General features: G+C 39.3%; 1 protein-coding gene across 4 annotated transcripts in view; it reads right to left on the bottom strand.

The window, feature by feature from the left end:
- Positions 1-15,289, bottom strand: part of LOC113489568 (oncostatin-M-specific receptor subunit beta-like) — a 34,021-nt gene that overhangs the window by 3,667 nt on the left and 15,065 nt on the right. For all 4 annotated transcript variants that reach the window (XM_026865380.1, XM_026865381.1, XM_026865379.1 and 1 more), the window contains 13 exons: positions 14,108-14,389; positions 13,378-13,507; positions 11,953-12,110; positions 9,749-9,885; positions 8,351-8,510; positions 7,755-7,831; positions 7,128-7,344; positions 6,327-6,506; positions 5,057-5,158; positions 4,444-4,623; positions 2,546-2,710; positions 942-1,020; positions 590-662 (listed from right to left, as the gene is read on the bottom strand). In XM_026865380.1, the coding sequence (XP_026721181.1) occupies positions 590-662; positions 942-1,020; positions 2,546-2,710; positions 4,444-4,623; positions 5,057-5,158; positions 6,327-6,506; positions 7,128-7,344; positions 7,755-7,831; positions 8,351-8,510; positions 9,749-9,885; positions 11,953-12,110; positions 13,378-13,507; positions 14,108-14,389 (1,940 nt within the window). The remainder of the gene's footprint in view (positions 1-589; positions 663-941; positions 1,021-2,545; positions 2,711-4,443; positions 4,624-5,056; positions 5,159-6,326; positions 6,507-7,127; positions 7,345-7,754; positions 7,832-8,350; positions 8,511-9,748; positions 9,886-11,952; positions 12,111-13,377; positions 13,508-14,107; positions 14,390-15,289) is intronic.

Genomic DNA, 15,289 nt, shown 5'->3' with positions numbered 1-15,289 from the left:
GCAAAAAGGGCAGCAGTCCCATGTGTGCCAGGGTAAAGACAAGCTCATAGTTTTGCAGCCCCTTTGCATGCTGCGTGGAAGAAGTAGCTCCCTCTTTGAAAGGCCTACAGAAAAGCTGAGGCCTTTTGCCAGTCCTTTCCTCCCAGACAGACCTGGCAGAGCCCCCTGCATCCTTCTGAGGGCCAGCAAGTGCATCTCTGCTGTGCCCTACTGCAGAGGGTTCTGTGGGGCAGGAGGAGTGGGCAGATACAGTTCACAGGCTGCAGCAAATCTAGTCTGTTGTGTTCAGACAGTGCTGGGTTTTAAAGACCAATACTGGAAGAATCACCTGCTGTATCAAAATATTTCATTTATTCTCCAATTATACTTCTGCTTTTTGCAGTAACAGACTGCAGAATATAAACTGGTCACTGCAGTCACAAGAATATAAAAAGGAGAACTTTTCACTACATTATATTAAATTATGTTACTTTCTGTATAATAAGCATCACTCATTTTTAAATGTAGTCAATACAAGAAAATACTTTTCTGAAACTTTAATAATCAAAGAATGGAAAGATTAAAAATACTAGATTTCTAGTGATCTTACCTTAAACTCTTTGAATGACAACACTTTGCTTTTGTTAGGACTAGGTATTACAGGACAGCAGCACTCCTTCACCCTGGAAATAAGACAGCAAAACAAATGACGTTTCTGTTCTCTCATCAAAGCATATTCTACCAGCAGAAGCCACACGTAGATGTGTAGAGAAACAGCAGCAGGTGATGAGGTCTCAGAAATGCCACAAGCCAAATACTTACAACATCCACACAGTTGGACAGCCAAAGGAAAAAAATGAAAAAGCCTTACAAAAGGCTGGAAGCAACAAGACGCAGCTGTGGTTTGGGAATTGTACTAGTTATGTTCTCTGTCTACAACAGAAAAATGCATTATAACTTACCATGTCATCTTCCAGCGACATATAGCTGCTACTAGTGATGGAACTATCACTAGCAGGACTAGAAGGTACAGCATGTTTGCTATGAAAGAAAAATACTTTAAAAATCTGTTTGCAACTTCTCACTGTTAAGTCAATATAGCTTGAGTTTCTGAGAGAAAAATAACAGCAAGATCACATGGAATAGCTGCCACTAATTCAGCAATAAAACTGTGTGGCCTATGGTTGCTACCTAGTTTAGCTGGAAGTTCTGGGATACAGCTACAAATCTTTGGACCAAAACTGAATTATTACTAGATTAATTTTAATTTGCCCTCATGTTGGCATCTTAACTATAAGAGTAAATTTCCAAAAGTTAAGACAACACTAACTTCACCTAACTATTTGGTTTAGGTTTTCTCTCAAATCCCCAAGGATGACAGATTTTTACCATGAGACATTGGCAGAACATCTGTACCTCCAGTATGGATGGACTATAGTAAGACAGACACTGCACAAGTGTTCATGCTCTCCTAAGATTTATGCTAACGAAAGAATCTCAGTATTTCCTTCTAGCTGAAAGACACAGCCCTGGGCTGTTTTTCACAAGCAGTTGAGGCTATAATAAGCAGGGCACAGGGGAGCACTAGTTAGTGCTCCCCCTCCCTCTGCCCTGCCCAATGCCCTTGCCCTGTGCCAGCAGTTTGTGTGTCCCCACCACACACCACAGCAGGAAATGGACATGTGTTACATTCTCCTTCTGTCTTTTCTGGGTTAGTTAAGACCCCCCCCCCCCATTTTGATTTCCTGCATGGCTGTACAAATGTCTGTGCCTGCCCAAGAGAAGGCTGGCTACTGGGAGCTGGAACACGGGTGTAAGAAAGAGGCAGAACTGCCTCTTCAAGGGTAGCCTGAGGGTTCAGACACTCTTCTGCTAGTTAGCCTAAAGCATGCAGTCTCCTCCCATGAGCTAATGCTTCACCCTTCCTCCCCCTTCACCTCCACCCCCAATATGTTTTCCAAAACTAGGCATCTCTGATTTGGATCATAAGTTTCACAACCACAACTGCTGAGTGGTATTTTCAAGGGAACAGAAGTACAGGCAATTGATTTCCTGTTCTGCTTTGGTAAACAAATCTGCCCAGTTAGCAAACTACAATGCTGAAGCCAACAACCCTTTCTTATTGACTTATTAAGAAGTTACCTTGGCAATGGCTTTAAAGCCTGATTAGAATAAGAATCAACATTAGAAGTTCAATAATCCATACAGATTTGCATACAGGTCTGTAGTTTTGGAAAACAAGTTAAATTCAAATGCAATTCTTCAATGCATTCTAGCAAACAGGGCTCACTAGTCATGTAAATGTGCATATATCAAGCTATTTCCCAGAAAAATAGAAGACTTAAATAAGGATATAAGATTATTCTTATTTTAAAATAAAAAATCATAGCTACTTAGAAGTATAAAAATGCCTTGTTGTTATGCACATTTTGTTTCTCAGCTGGATCCTCTCTGAAGTGCACATTAGATTGAATTAGATGTTTTCCTTTAAGAAAGGAAGATTACTCTAACCTTTTAAATCATCCACCTTCTGCTGGAAGACAAATTTTCCACAGCCAATACTCACAGTTAAATGGTGTATCGATGTATCTAAAGTTAACAATGGGAGTCTCTCCTCCACCTGTGTATGCTTTAACCACTAGTTTGTATTTTGTGTTTGACAATAGGTGTTTCACAGTATATCTCTTTTCTTCTGGGTTTTCAATTGTGTATTTACATAGCACTGATTCATCTAAAATGAAACAGATAAGATGGAACCATGGAATCACACAATCACAGAATGGTTTGGTTTGGAAGGGACCTTAAAGACCATCTAGTCCCAACCCCCCTGCCATGGGCAGGGACACCTTCCCCCTAGCCCAGGTTGCTCAAAGCCCCGTCCAGCCTGGCCTTGGACACTGCCAGGGAGGGGGCAGCCACAGCTTCTCTGGGCAACATGTGCCAGTGTCTCACCACACTCACAGGGAAGAATTTCGTCCTAATATCTAATCTAAATCTACCCTCTTTCAGTTTGAAGCCATTACCCCTTGTCCTATCAGTACAAGCCCTAGTAAAAAGTCTCTCTCCATCTTTCTTATAAGCCCCATTTAAGTATTGAAAGGTTGCAATAACGTCTCCCCAGAATGTTACAAATCAACTTAACTGAGACTGCTAGACTACTGAAATAACAGAACGTTTGCAACTCGCCTTCTTTGTAATTTGCACACTCTCTTTTTGAGAAGGATGATGCATCCTGACTCATTGACTCTGGGCTGAACTCACATCCCTTCTAACTGGACTGTCCACAGCATTGCCTATCCTCTGGCAGACCACCTAATATCTTGCTGCCAAAAGCTGCAACTGTGTATTTTAATTTCATTTTACTAGAACTTTTTAACAGAATTATTTGCGTTTTGCCATTTCCTTTTTTGCCAGAATCCTGTAGTCCTTAACCTTAGGTCAAGTTCTTTGACAACATTCAAAAGCAAGAAATCTCTGCCTGAAAAAAACTCATTTGCCTCTATTGCGCAGCTCCCGGACACCAAGGAGTAAAGGGTTAGCTTATTCCTTCTGTTCCCAGTCACAGTTCTTGTCTGCTAGCTCAGACAAAACGGGAAGAAGGAAATCTTCAATTTAAACATTTTAAAGTCTACCTGGGATTACTCACAGAATTATAGTACTTCTATGGTTAGTTTAGTTCTGACAGGAATCCCTATATAAGCCTCCTTCAGTTCAAACTTTCCAGCCTGGTACTAGTCTTATCAGCAGAGGGATCTGATAAATGACATGTCCCAACTGAAAGAAAAGGCAAGGAAAAAAAAAAATATCCTTGAACATGTTGGAAACATTTGAAAATTATAGTGGACCAAAGTCAGCTGGAGCATTTTTGAGTGTGGAGTAGGAAGATCAGATATAAAAGTCTAAACATGGCTTTGTGCCACCCCACGCTCGGTTCTGCTGAAGGAACTCCATGTAGAGCACATCCACAAATAGTTTCACTTTAAAAGAATTTAAATGGGGAATTTACACAGTGCTCCAATCCTGAAGGAAATAAATTGTATCCCATCTGTTTCTAAAATACCCCAAATCCTAGTAAAACTAACAGACTTCCTATGATTCTCATCCAAGCAGACCACAAACAGATGTTTTTGAAATTCATCCAGAATTCAGATCTCAAGAGGCAGAAACCTGACTCCTCCTACACTACTGCAAAATTTTTTTCTGGAGCTCACGCTGAAGTTAGAAGGAGCTACAGACAACAGGATGGGGGCTATAATTCTGTATAAAGCCAGGACACACTTCCACCCATTAGCATCTCAAGCATTAGAGAGGAATAAAAAGTAGCAAGTGTTGAAACCTTTATATTGCCTCATGATCCCATTTGCCTGGCTAATATGAACTTTCTAGGAGGCTGCAATATCAGCAAGAGTCATGAAGTCTCTCACCTGTAAAAACACAACTTCCTAAATCTCAGAGCTCATTTACCTGGAAGAACATGTTTTTTGGATCCTTTCAAACTGCAGTCCTCATGTATAGGCGACACATAAACATGGTAGCCTCTTACAAAACCAGGCTGTGACTCATTTGTGGGATAAGAACCCCAAGATAGTGTTACTGCATTGAAAGTCAGTTCAACTTTTTCCACAACAGGGTCAAGCAGAGGAGCTGGAAGAAAGGAAATTCAAGTTAAGCTTGACATTATTCTTCAAGAATTTTATCTTGTCACTTGAATAACATCTAAATTCCTATGTGGTGTTTCTGTTTATATCTTATTTGTATTTAAAAGCTGAACAGAGCCAAAGAGCTCCATAAAATCTCTTAACTTAACAGAGCCTCCATGCAGTCCACGTTATACACAAAGCTAACAACAGCTTTGGTTAGCTATTCTAATTACCATGAATTCTACCTGGTCACTACACTAGCCAAATATCCTAGATGGAGAGCCGTGTACGTTGTACAATTTTAAATACTTCACTGATGATGTTGAAACAACACAGCAAATACATATTTAGCCAGCTGCAGGAGGCAGGCTATGGAATTCTGGTCATGACAGATGAATTTAGCAAATACACAAACCCTAAATATGTTGCCAACTTACGTAGCTCCCTGAGATAACCAGTCTTCTTTGCCAGTAAGAAGGCTCTATTAGCAACAGATCCATAGATGTGGAAGTTGTATCTCACGCCTGGAACAAACGCAGCTAGAAAATAGTGTAACTGATTACAAAAATAGGTTACGATTTGTCTTTTGGTTTTGCTTTTACTTAACTGCTTTCTACAGAGGTCAATAATGCATTAAAATCTTCCTAGTGTGCTATTGTGCTATTAAAGCAACTGAAACAGACACAGGGTAAACCAGTTCTTAGTGTGAATAATGTGAATTGAACACACTTATTCTGTCTGAGAGACAGAAATGGGAGAGTGAATATAATTTTGTTACCCTAGAGTATTCAAGATGAGTGCACAATAGACTCCAAATGCATCAAAGAGCAAGATAATTTCATATCTGTCTCTGACACAGGCAAAGGTGGTGTTTTGGTCTGTTTAATGTAGACATATACCAATACATCAGGATTCCATGTTATCCTCACTAACATCCCCTTCCTTTCAGATTAACCAAGTGAATCCACCAAAGAACTGAACAACATATTTTCCACGTGATACCACGCTCTCCCTCATTACGGATGAAGGTTCCCATGTGTTTGTATGAACTGAAGTGCAGTTCCTTTACTGCACATTGAAACACATTCAGTCAAATTTTGTTCAAACATATTTCATTTCAAAGTGAACTCTCAGCTCAAGAGACACCAGGAAGGCTATATTCTTGCAGCTGTGGAAGTATTTCAGAGCAACTTTCCCATAACCAGAAAGGATTTAGGTCTAATGGCCACCATTGGGATAAAAACCACACAACTGGTGCTGAGATACATTATTTGTGGCACACTGACAGCACTAAACCTCTCACTGCACAGTGGGTGTTAAATTGCCCAAGTCTAAACTTTTGACCCATGTTACAGATAAGGCAAAACTTCATTTTCCACCTCTCCTGCTAAAAGATGTTTAACTCCTTCATTAACCTCACCACTCTCCCTCAAGATGTTACTACAAGCTACTCAGAAGAGTTTTTTTCTAAAATACTACGGTGACTTTTCTAAAATGCTATGCTGACTTCTAAGGCTTAATGGTGGTAACACATTTGTGGTATCTAATTCATTTGCTAGACAAAGCATGATGCCATAAGCCTTTGAAGAATTACACCTGCACTACACAGACTTCAATATTCCAAAGTATTTGTTTCCTAAATTCAGTTAATGTCCACAGCATGAAAGATTGCTGCACAGACAGAAAGAAAAATTGCTTGGTTTTCACCTGAGTTGATCAGAGCACTGGAAGTGTTGGGCCCAAATCTCTTCCACTGGAAATCACAAGGCTGCAACATTGGAAAGTTACACCAGTCGATAACATAACTGTCATATATATGTCTGGGCTCCCAGGAAATAAAAATGCCATCATCTGTACCATTAACCCGTTCTTTAAGCTCTTCAGTGCCTAGGAGTGAACAAATCAGAGTCTCTATTATTTTCCTGCATGACAACTAAGATTCAGAAATGATCAATATAGTTTATACATTAAACTCCTAAAACAAAAATAAAATAATTTAATTCCTTCACTTCCAGACATATGGGATCTTTCCCATGCTGAAAGCTGATCTCTTTGCATGCTGAAAGCTAACAGCTCAAAAAACATCCAGTAATTATTACTATATATTCATAAAAATAACTCAACTGCAGAAACCTGGAGTGATAAAACAGAAAGCGCCAAGAGGCTAAATCACACACAAGAGTTCCCCATGAAGCACTGGCTGCACCTTCACAGCACCTGCCACAGGTCTGAGGCCCTAGTTTAAGGCCAAATGTGTTTTGCTCTGTGGTGACTCTGTACAAAACAGACCTTCTGTTGTAAGGGATGGGTCAAGGCACTTAAGCTTAATACACATACAGTTTCTACACTGTAGGTAAAAATACAGTAATAATTTCCAGATAGCAATGATGTGAGTTAACAGGCCAGGTTAATTTGTTCCCCCAAGATGATAAATTATCATTTCATTTAAAATAGGTAGAAACAAAACTCTCTTAATGGAAATCTAACTGAAAATACTCCTACTGTTACCTGTAGCTTTAGGGATGATCAGTACTGAAGGAAGTGAATAATTAACATTGTTCTTTGCCACGATACTGATTCTGTAGGAATGGTTATCAATTGAAATCCTTGTGCTATTGTAGACAGATGAAAAGGAGATGCTTTCAGGCTTAGAACCATTTTCTACTTTTTCCCAGCTTACTTCATATGAAATACTTCTTCCATTTGCTCGAAAACTTGGTGCTTGCTGGGGAAAAAGTTATGGGGGTAGACACCAATTACTTAGTAAATTTTGACAAAAAAAATATGAGAGGAGCATTTAGAACCTTAACTAACTAATTGGATTTATTATTTATGTAAGAATATAAACACTTGCTTCCATACATGCATTATTATACTGGCTGAAATGGAAATGCAGAAATCGTCTCTTTATACTACTTAGAAAAACAGAAGTGTATGTCTGAAATGCCAGGACAGCACACCATTGTACAGCTATATACATTCTGAAATGTTATATATAATATTTGTCTTAGATTCTTACAAGACATTTTTATATTGAATTGCTATTAAATGCACACAAACTTTTTAAAGTTCATGGGAGAAGTTTCCAACCTCTTTATGAATGGGTTTGTTTCCAGTTCTGTACTGATGTCTCACCTTCCAGAACAAGGTCACATTCCGTCCCCCCAGAACAGGTGTAATTTGTCTCCAGATGTCCAGTTTCCCTGACGGAGCTGCAATAAATACAGAAAACCAAAGATGTTCTAGGTGCAGAAAGGGTAAACCATTTAATTGCTTCCTCCCATTTGAAGAAATTCCACACCCAAACCCTCTTTTTCTCCATCACTCCCAGGTCTTGCCAAAACATTACCCCTTAACTTCTTCCTCCCTTCATTCTTTTTTCTGAATGAATGCCTGGTCCATTTCTGTAGAAAATATTTCTTTGTTTGCAGTTCCCAGGTGTTTGTCCTACCTCTGCACAGTTCCTCCAGCCCCCACAGAACACTTTAACTAAGTCCATCCACCCTTACAGTCATCTGGATTTCCCACTGCCTACACTGGATGAAATGGCAGAGACTGGCAGATAGGATGAGAGTTGTTTAAGAAGCCACCTTCCTAAAGGTTGCTTAGTATGCTTCAACTTTTATGCATGCAGCAGGCCTCTGCTACACAGCAGAAAAGTAGCAACAAATAGCAGAGGTGGCAAGCGAAGAACATCCTTCAAGCTTCCCTTCTCAATAGACTGGACATACTTGCTTCCTTTGTTGTGATGGATCGGGCTTCACTCCATTCACTCCACTTCCAGAAATGCTTAGCTGCCCCACAGTGTACTCTAGCTGCATATGTAGTATATGGCTGCAGTCCACCCAGGGTGATGCTGGCATAATGGAGATGTGTGTCTGAGCTATTGTGCTGCAAGACAGAAAAACAGAAGAGTCAGAGCTTAGTTCAGCTTCATTAACAACAGGTTTTTGTCTGAAAAAAAAATAGTTCTTCCTCTAGATCCTATGACAGCCAGTTAAGCTTCACCTGGAAAAAGGTAATCATGGAACAATAGTGGGGGAAAAAAAAAAAAAAGAAAAAAAAAAAGATATGCACAAGAGCAAAACACTGGGAGATCCAAAAAGAGGTCTGAAAGCTGTCTCTGTGTAACTGTCTGAGTAGGAGTCATTCACAACCTGTCAAATGACTACCTGAGGCAGGGAGTTTACTGAGATCTTATCCTCACACAGTCTGGGTCTCTTATTCAGTTCATGTAAGTAGGATGCTCTTCCAGATCTATGCAAGGCATCAACAGCTACATTTTCTGTTCGTTTTTCCCTGACCATTTCCCTCACTCCCTCATAGGAGAGAGGGTGAGTTTGGCTAAGAGTCAAAAACTGAGCATGCTTTTAAACCTCTCCTCTAAACTGTCTCCTGCAATGGTGAGCTGTGGCAGTCATTTGATCTAACAGCTCTCGAGAAATACTTAAGGCAATGCAGGTTGATCCTGATCTTCATAATGCTTTTTTTAATATGCTAGAGACAAGCTGCCTTCCTAAGAAAAGGTCTACAGAGAAACCACAGTACACATTCAAAGAGTCAGTCAGCCTCAGTGTTTGTGAAAGAGGTGGAACAAGACAAGGAGCCTACTCAAATGGGAAGAAAAAGTGTTCTGGGTTCCCTCTCTAGAAACCAGACAAACTACCATCAAGTATAGTCAAGAGCAGTCAGAAAGCTCCCGGACTAATACAAAGCCTTCAACACTCCTCTCAACCATTTGTGTGTAAAATGATACAAGTAACAAAACCATGACAAATCAAGATTAGGAATAGCTAACAGCAATTATAAGGCCTATAAGTATTTTCATTTACTTCAACAAATGTCAGAACCCATCCAGCAGAGGACAGAACCACGTATGTGGACCAGTCACACTGTCTACTGTGACCAGCAGTATAGGAAGTGTTGGGAGTATGAATTAGTGCCAGCAATGGCTGCCCTCATGGACCACATCATCAGTGCAGACCTTAGGAACAAACAAATTCAGAAAACAGACACACCAACACATTCACAAGATTTAGAATATATTCATATTGCTGGGGATTTATTTTTTAATCTCACATCAAAAAGATACTTTCTATATCTTTGTGTATGAAATTTAGGTTTCATACCAGTTCTACTTTCCCATCAGGCTGGAACACTTCAGTCTGACAAAAGAGTTCAATTCCTTTGTTTTGATGTTTCCAATATAATGTGATTTCAGTATCTGTGTATTCTTCCCACAGCTGGAAAGGTGCAGCAGGATAAACTACCAATGGAAAATCTGAGTTAGCTTTTGTAAAACATAAAATATATGCAAAAGTATTTTAAGGTATTTTAGCTGAACAGTAAAAGCAAATAAGAAATAGATATTTTTTTTTCTGCCCGTCTAGGAGAAACAGATAATTAGTAAAAATTAATTTTAGAATGCAAATACAAGTAAATGTTGTAAAAGATTTTTAAAAACCAACCTTGTGCTGACTTGGAAGTATTTTGGAACATCATGAAAAAAAGTCAGACTTTTATTGCAAATCCAGCAAAATTCTCTAATCCAGGGTCTGGCAGAGGCTCCTGATGCAGCATGGTGAGTAACATTTGCCACATTTCTACACCCCAGATAACAGACTCTTCACCAGAAATTTTATTCACAACTCTTATTGAAACCTGACAGAAGTTACCCTCTGGTAAACAGTGCCAATTCTACTTCTTCCAAAAGATTTCTGAGATCCTTTACTGCTATGTAAGTAGTATTAAGCAAGAGCAGCAGATCTCAAACTCTCCTGTATTATCAGTCCAGTTGTAAGTAATAAGACATGGTAATGCAAGTGAGTGGTATGTTTACAGCTTCAGCCATTATCCTAGAACTTCACAGAATGTGAATTACAGTTTGAAGACTTCCAGAGTCAAAGGAGCTTGTGTTCGATACAGAAGGTCCCAGCTACCACATACGAATTGGAAACAATTAATTTCAGTTTTCCTTTACTTGCTGACATCCTTTCAGTAAGAAAAAGTCTAGTGAAAATATGTCTAGGATCAGAGAAGACATAAAGGTCTTTACAGCAATCATTATTTAAAAGGTTAACTTATCATAAATATTATATGTCATTTCTTTAACTTGTAACAATCACTAGAACTGGAAAAAGAAAATAGTAATTAAACTTTTATGTACTTAGCAAATTAAATGTGACCTATTTTAGCCTGAATTCCCATGAAAATTTACTTTATATTGTTGTCTCACTACAACCTGTCAGTTTCCTCCTCCACCTCCTGCTCTATTTCTTCCATCCCAAACAATCAAATAATCAACTTCTAGAATTCTTATGCCTCTCTGACACAAATTTAACAGAGACAGGCATTTAACATAAGTTCCTGCAAGTCATATGAAAAAGCATGTCTAATAAAACTGTAATCAGTGCCTCTGAGGAAGGAAGCACTGCTAGAATGCAGCAGTTACACCAGCAGCCTCCCTGTCCATCAGCCTGTCAGCTTCAGAATTAAGCAAAGAACATGTTGCCTCCTGCTTCTTCAAACAGGTAAGGCTGCCATAAGGGAACACTGAGTGCACGTGGTGCGGCTAGAGGACAGAAGAACTGCAAATACCTGCTGGAGACGCAGTAAACACCCAGGTGTTTTGAGGCAGGAGTAGGTAGAAATTTATGGGGCACACTGTGACACAACTGACAGGGAAAAAGGAACCACAGCCATCAGTTACTGCTCACAGAATAGTCTGGTTTGTTTCACTGATGGGGAACTACACTTCCTCCCTTACAGTACCACAGCAGATGTCACTTAGCATAGCAGCACCAAGTCACATTTGCACTAGCACCTCTTTCCTGGCAATAGCTGCTTACACTTGTCTCACATCTCATTTGGAGAAGTAATCGGTTAGTAATTTTATTTACCCACTTTTCAAAACCTCTCCATTTTATTTTGGAAAGACAGTAGCATTTCCAATAATATTCTGGAGAAAGGGCTGAATTCCCAAGAAACCTCCACAGATACTTTTCTTGAACGTCCCATTTTATATCCTTGTATCATGTTGCTTCTTATACTATGAACCAGCTTCAGCAAAGAAGCAGATTTTGAAGCATTAAGGGATTATTTCAATAAACAAATCTGACCTTTGGAGTGAATCTTTTTTCTACCATTAACACAACTTTGCAAAGCTGAAACTGAAGAGACAGCAGATAACTATAGCACAGGGACAGATGATTAATAAAAACTGTGAAGACAAAAACCAAGGACTTCCATACTTTAAACTGGGGCACTCAGATTAAGATTAGAAGAACAAGGCCTGCAACAAAAACCCTCAACAAAGACACAGAAAAGACCTTACTTCTGTGAGTTACATCAAAAACATCCGTGGCAGTTTTCTTTCCCAGCGGATTTTCCACAGTCACTGTGATATTACAGATCCTCTGCTGGCCTACATCCCAAGAACACGAGCACTGCTCAGAACAACTTACTGTGCACGGAACTGTTTGTTTGGAAAACCTATCAAAGAGCAGGGGGGAAGACGGGAAAAAAGACAAAGACATTTTTCCATAATGCACAATTGACATAAATGTTGAAATTTTTGTTGCCCAAGTAGAATATAACAAAATAAAAAATAAGGCTGAGGGGGACTATATGAAGCCACCCAGTTTTCTCCTAGCCTGAAGTAGGTTGAATATAGATTCTCACAACTAGAAGAAAGTTTTCTTCAAACTCTAAGTTCACTTTATCCTTTTAAGATAATTCTAAGTTTACTTTACACTTTTAAGATACAGCTAAACTGCTTTTAGTGATTTCCTAATGGAAATTCTAAACTAGGGACTTACTTGCCAAGAATTAATCCATTCATATGTCTACCACTATTCTTTTAAATGAAGCAGTAATTTCAAGTGCATTTTCTAACTTTCCATTTTTAAATCACCATCACAGTATCTTAATGGAATTGAATGATGCAGAGGCCATGAAGGTATATGCAATAATGACCTGCTTTCTGCTGAGATCTTTTGATGAAAGTTTGTTGTGATGATGAGATATCTGGTTTGTTTTATGAGTTCCCCTTTCTCTGAAGGCACTATTGTAAAGCCCCTCTCCATTTAGATGGCTCTGAAGCAAGAAGCGAAGGGCCAGGTCTGATATGCCACAGCTATGTAACCTTGACACAGACTGCTAAATAGCTGTGAGAAAGTTTGCAGAGAGATTTAAAAAAAAAAAAAAAAAAAAAAAAAAAGATTGTCAGTAGGTCAAGGACTCAAGAAGGAAAACATCAATATATAAAGTCTTAAAGAAAAAGAACTAGGGAGGTTAATCAGACTAACTGAGGGTTAGCTGGGAATCATCAATTTCAGTCACTGTTAGTGTCAATGGGTTGTGAACACAGTAATACTTAGACTACCAGCTGATTAAATCCTAGTTATCTGTTGTGTACGTTATCCAATAATTATGTTATAGTTTTAAGTTATTAGATATTTATCCAGATTGCAGGGTGTCTTCATATCCACTGAAAGATGTCTGAACAAATTAACCCAAAAAGAATGGTTAGAACAAGCTTTACCAAGCAGAACTGGTCTAATGGACCTCCAACTACTTACAGGTAGTCTAATTCAGAGAAGTTCCGCATAGCTCAAAATTTGTTAGTTGATCAGCGAGCTGGAAAAAGGCAGGTAGCTAATTGCAGTAAGGATAAAAACCATTTGCACAGCTATTACAGGGAAGAATGTGACTGTTCTGTACAGCACAGGCCAGACAATATAACAATGAGGAGACTTACTCTTCAGACAAGGTGTATTTTGGTGAATGACGTCCATAAAGATTGGTGTCTCCACCTTGGCTCCAAGTACATGTTACTATTCTCATGTCTTGGGTTTGGCAGGAAAAATATTTAGGTGTATCAGGTGGTTCTTTTCAGATGGAATAGACATAAAAAAAACCCCAAGAGCGTGACAGTCAAGGCAAAAGTCATCAACATTTTTACTATACTAACAAACTAGAAATAATGGATATGGACAAAGTCTGGTTTATTACAGATGTTACTATTTCAATTATACATATTCAGTGACCACTCTGCAGAAAAAGTCAGGTTAACACCATAAATTAATTTCAATACAAACACTTCTCTGTGTTACTATTTTTTGTTATATTCATACATTCATTAATATAATCTGTATTGTTTTCTATCTGTAAAAATTACTACTAGCCTTTGAAAGGGGTACTGTGCTGAGTTTTTACCATATGCACACAGACAACAAAGCTGAACTCCTAAATGGGTAAGTATATTTAAAAAGCAATCACCTGTCCTAGGATCAATTAATGACATTAATCTGAACACATTTAATACTATTTTTTAATGCCTTCTATATGCAAGTGTAAGCACAGTTCAGCTGGACATGACAGGACAACGACAACTTACAGCAATATTTTTTTTCCTCCCTCCATTCCCCACAGCCATTCTTGACTTAATAACAACAGGAAAATAGAACTGTAATAAAGCATTCACTTACTACCAACAATGTAAACTGCATGATCATAGCACTGTTCTTCATTGCAAGACTCCATACAGTAGGCAGAGATGTGAGGCACTTCTTGATGTGCCACATTTTTTACAGTGAGAAGTCCAACTTGACCATTTGTGTGGTTGAAAACATGAACAGGTGGGTCTAGAAAGAATTCCTTAATGATATGACCTTTCCTTGCAATGCAACAAAGCATGATGTCAGAGCCTTCCTCTACAATTTTTTCATTTGGAAAGATTTGTGGTCCACTGTTATTTGAAGTGTCCAGGCCTGCAAATTAATACATAATAAACCATTTCAAAATCTGCTCATGGCAGCCACCTTCAACCAGAACCAGAACACATAACTGAGCATTTACACATGAATCTGCTAATGTTATATTATCCATTCATGCACTTCTATTTAGTATTGTTCCCCATACAGAGATCAAATTCACATGTAATCATACCTATATTTCTCTTAAACCCATAAACATACAATATAGTCCAATAAACTACCTAAGAGACTAAATTAATCCACTAGACACTACCTCCTGCACCTATGACCAATCTGATGCTTACAGCCAAAATATCTGCTCTTGAAGATTATGAGCAGGGGCCTAGAAAAACGTTGTCCTGGTTTTGGCTGGGACAGAATTAATTTTCTTCCTAGTAGGTGGTACAGTGCTGGTTTTTGGATTTACTCTGCTGTGCCTGGGAGCATTCTGATAACAGCAATGGTGATGTGCCTGTGCTGGCAGATGGCCAGGACATTGCTGCTGTTCCTGTGTTGCTGTACTGGAGAGGCTGGAACTCCAGTGTGAACTCAAGTCAAAGGGGCTGTGTCCTGTGGATGAGTCCACATGGGAGCAGGACACCCCAAAGTGTCTGTGGCCGTGGATAAGTCCACAGAGCAGGTGTATCTCGAAGCATTTGTGGCTGTGGGTATGTCTGTGCCACAGCAGATATAGCTCTGATGGGACTGTGGCCCAAGAAGAAGTCCTTGCTGGAGGAGGTACAAGCATCTGCAGCTGTGGGTAAATCCATGCTGCAGCAGGCACACCATGAAGCATCAGTGGTTGTGCATGAGGTCATGCTGGAGCACCTCAAAGCGTGTGGCCATGGATAAGCCCACGACAGAGCAGGTACCCCTGGAGGGACTGGCTGTGGGTGAGGCCAGGTTGGAGCAGAT

The sequence above is a fragment of the Athene cunicularia genome (genome assembly GCF_003259725.1).
Source record: "Athene cunicularia isolate RWA chromosome Z unlocalized genomic scaffold, athCun1 chrZ_part1, whole genome shotgun sequence".
NCBI lineage: Eukaryota > Metazoa > Chordata > Aves > Strigiformes > Strigidae > Athene > Athene cunicularia.
Note: the sequence above shows the minus strand (reverse complement) of the source record. Positions and strands in the feature narration are given on the sequence as shown.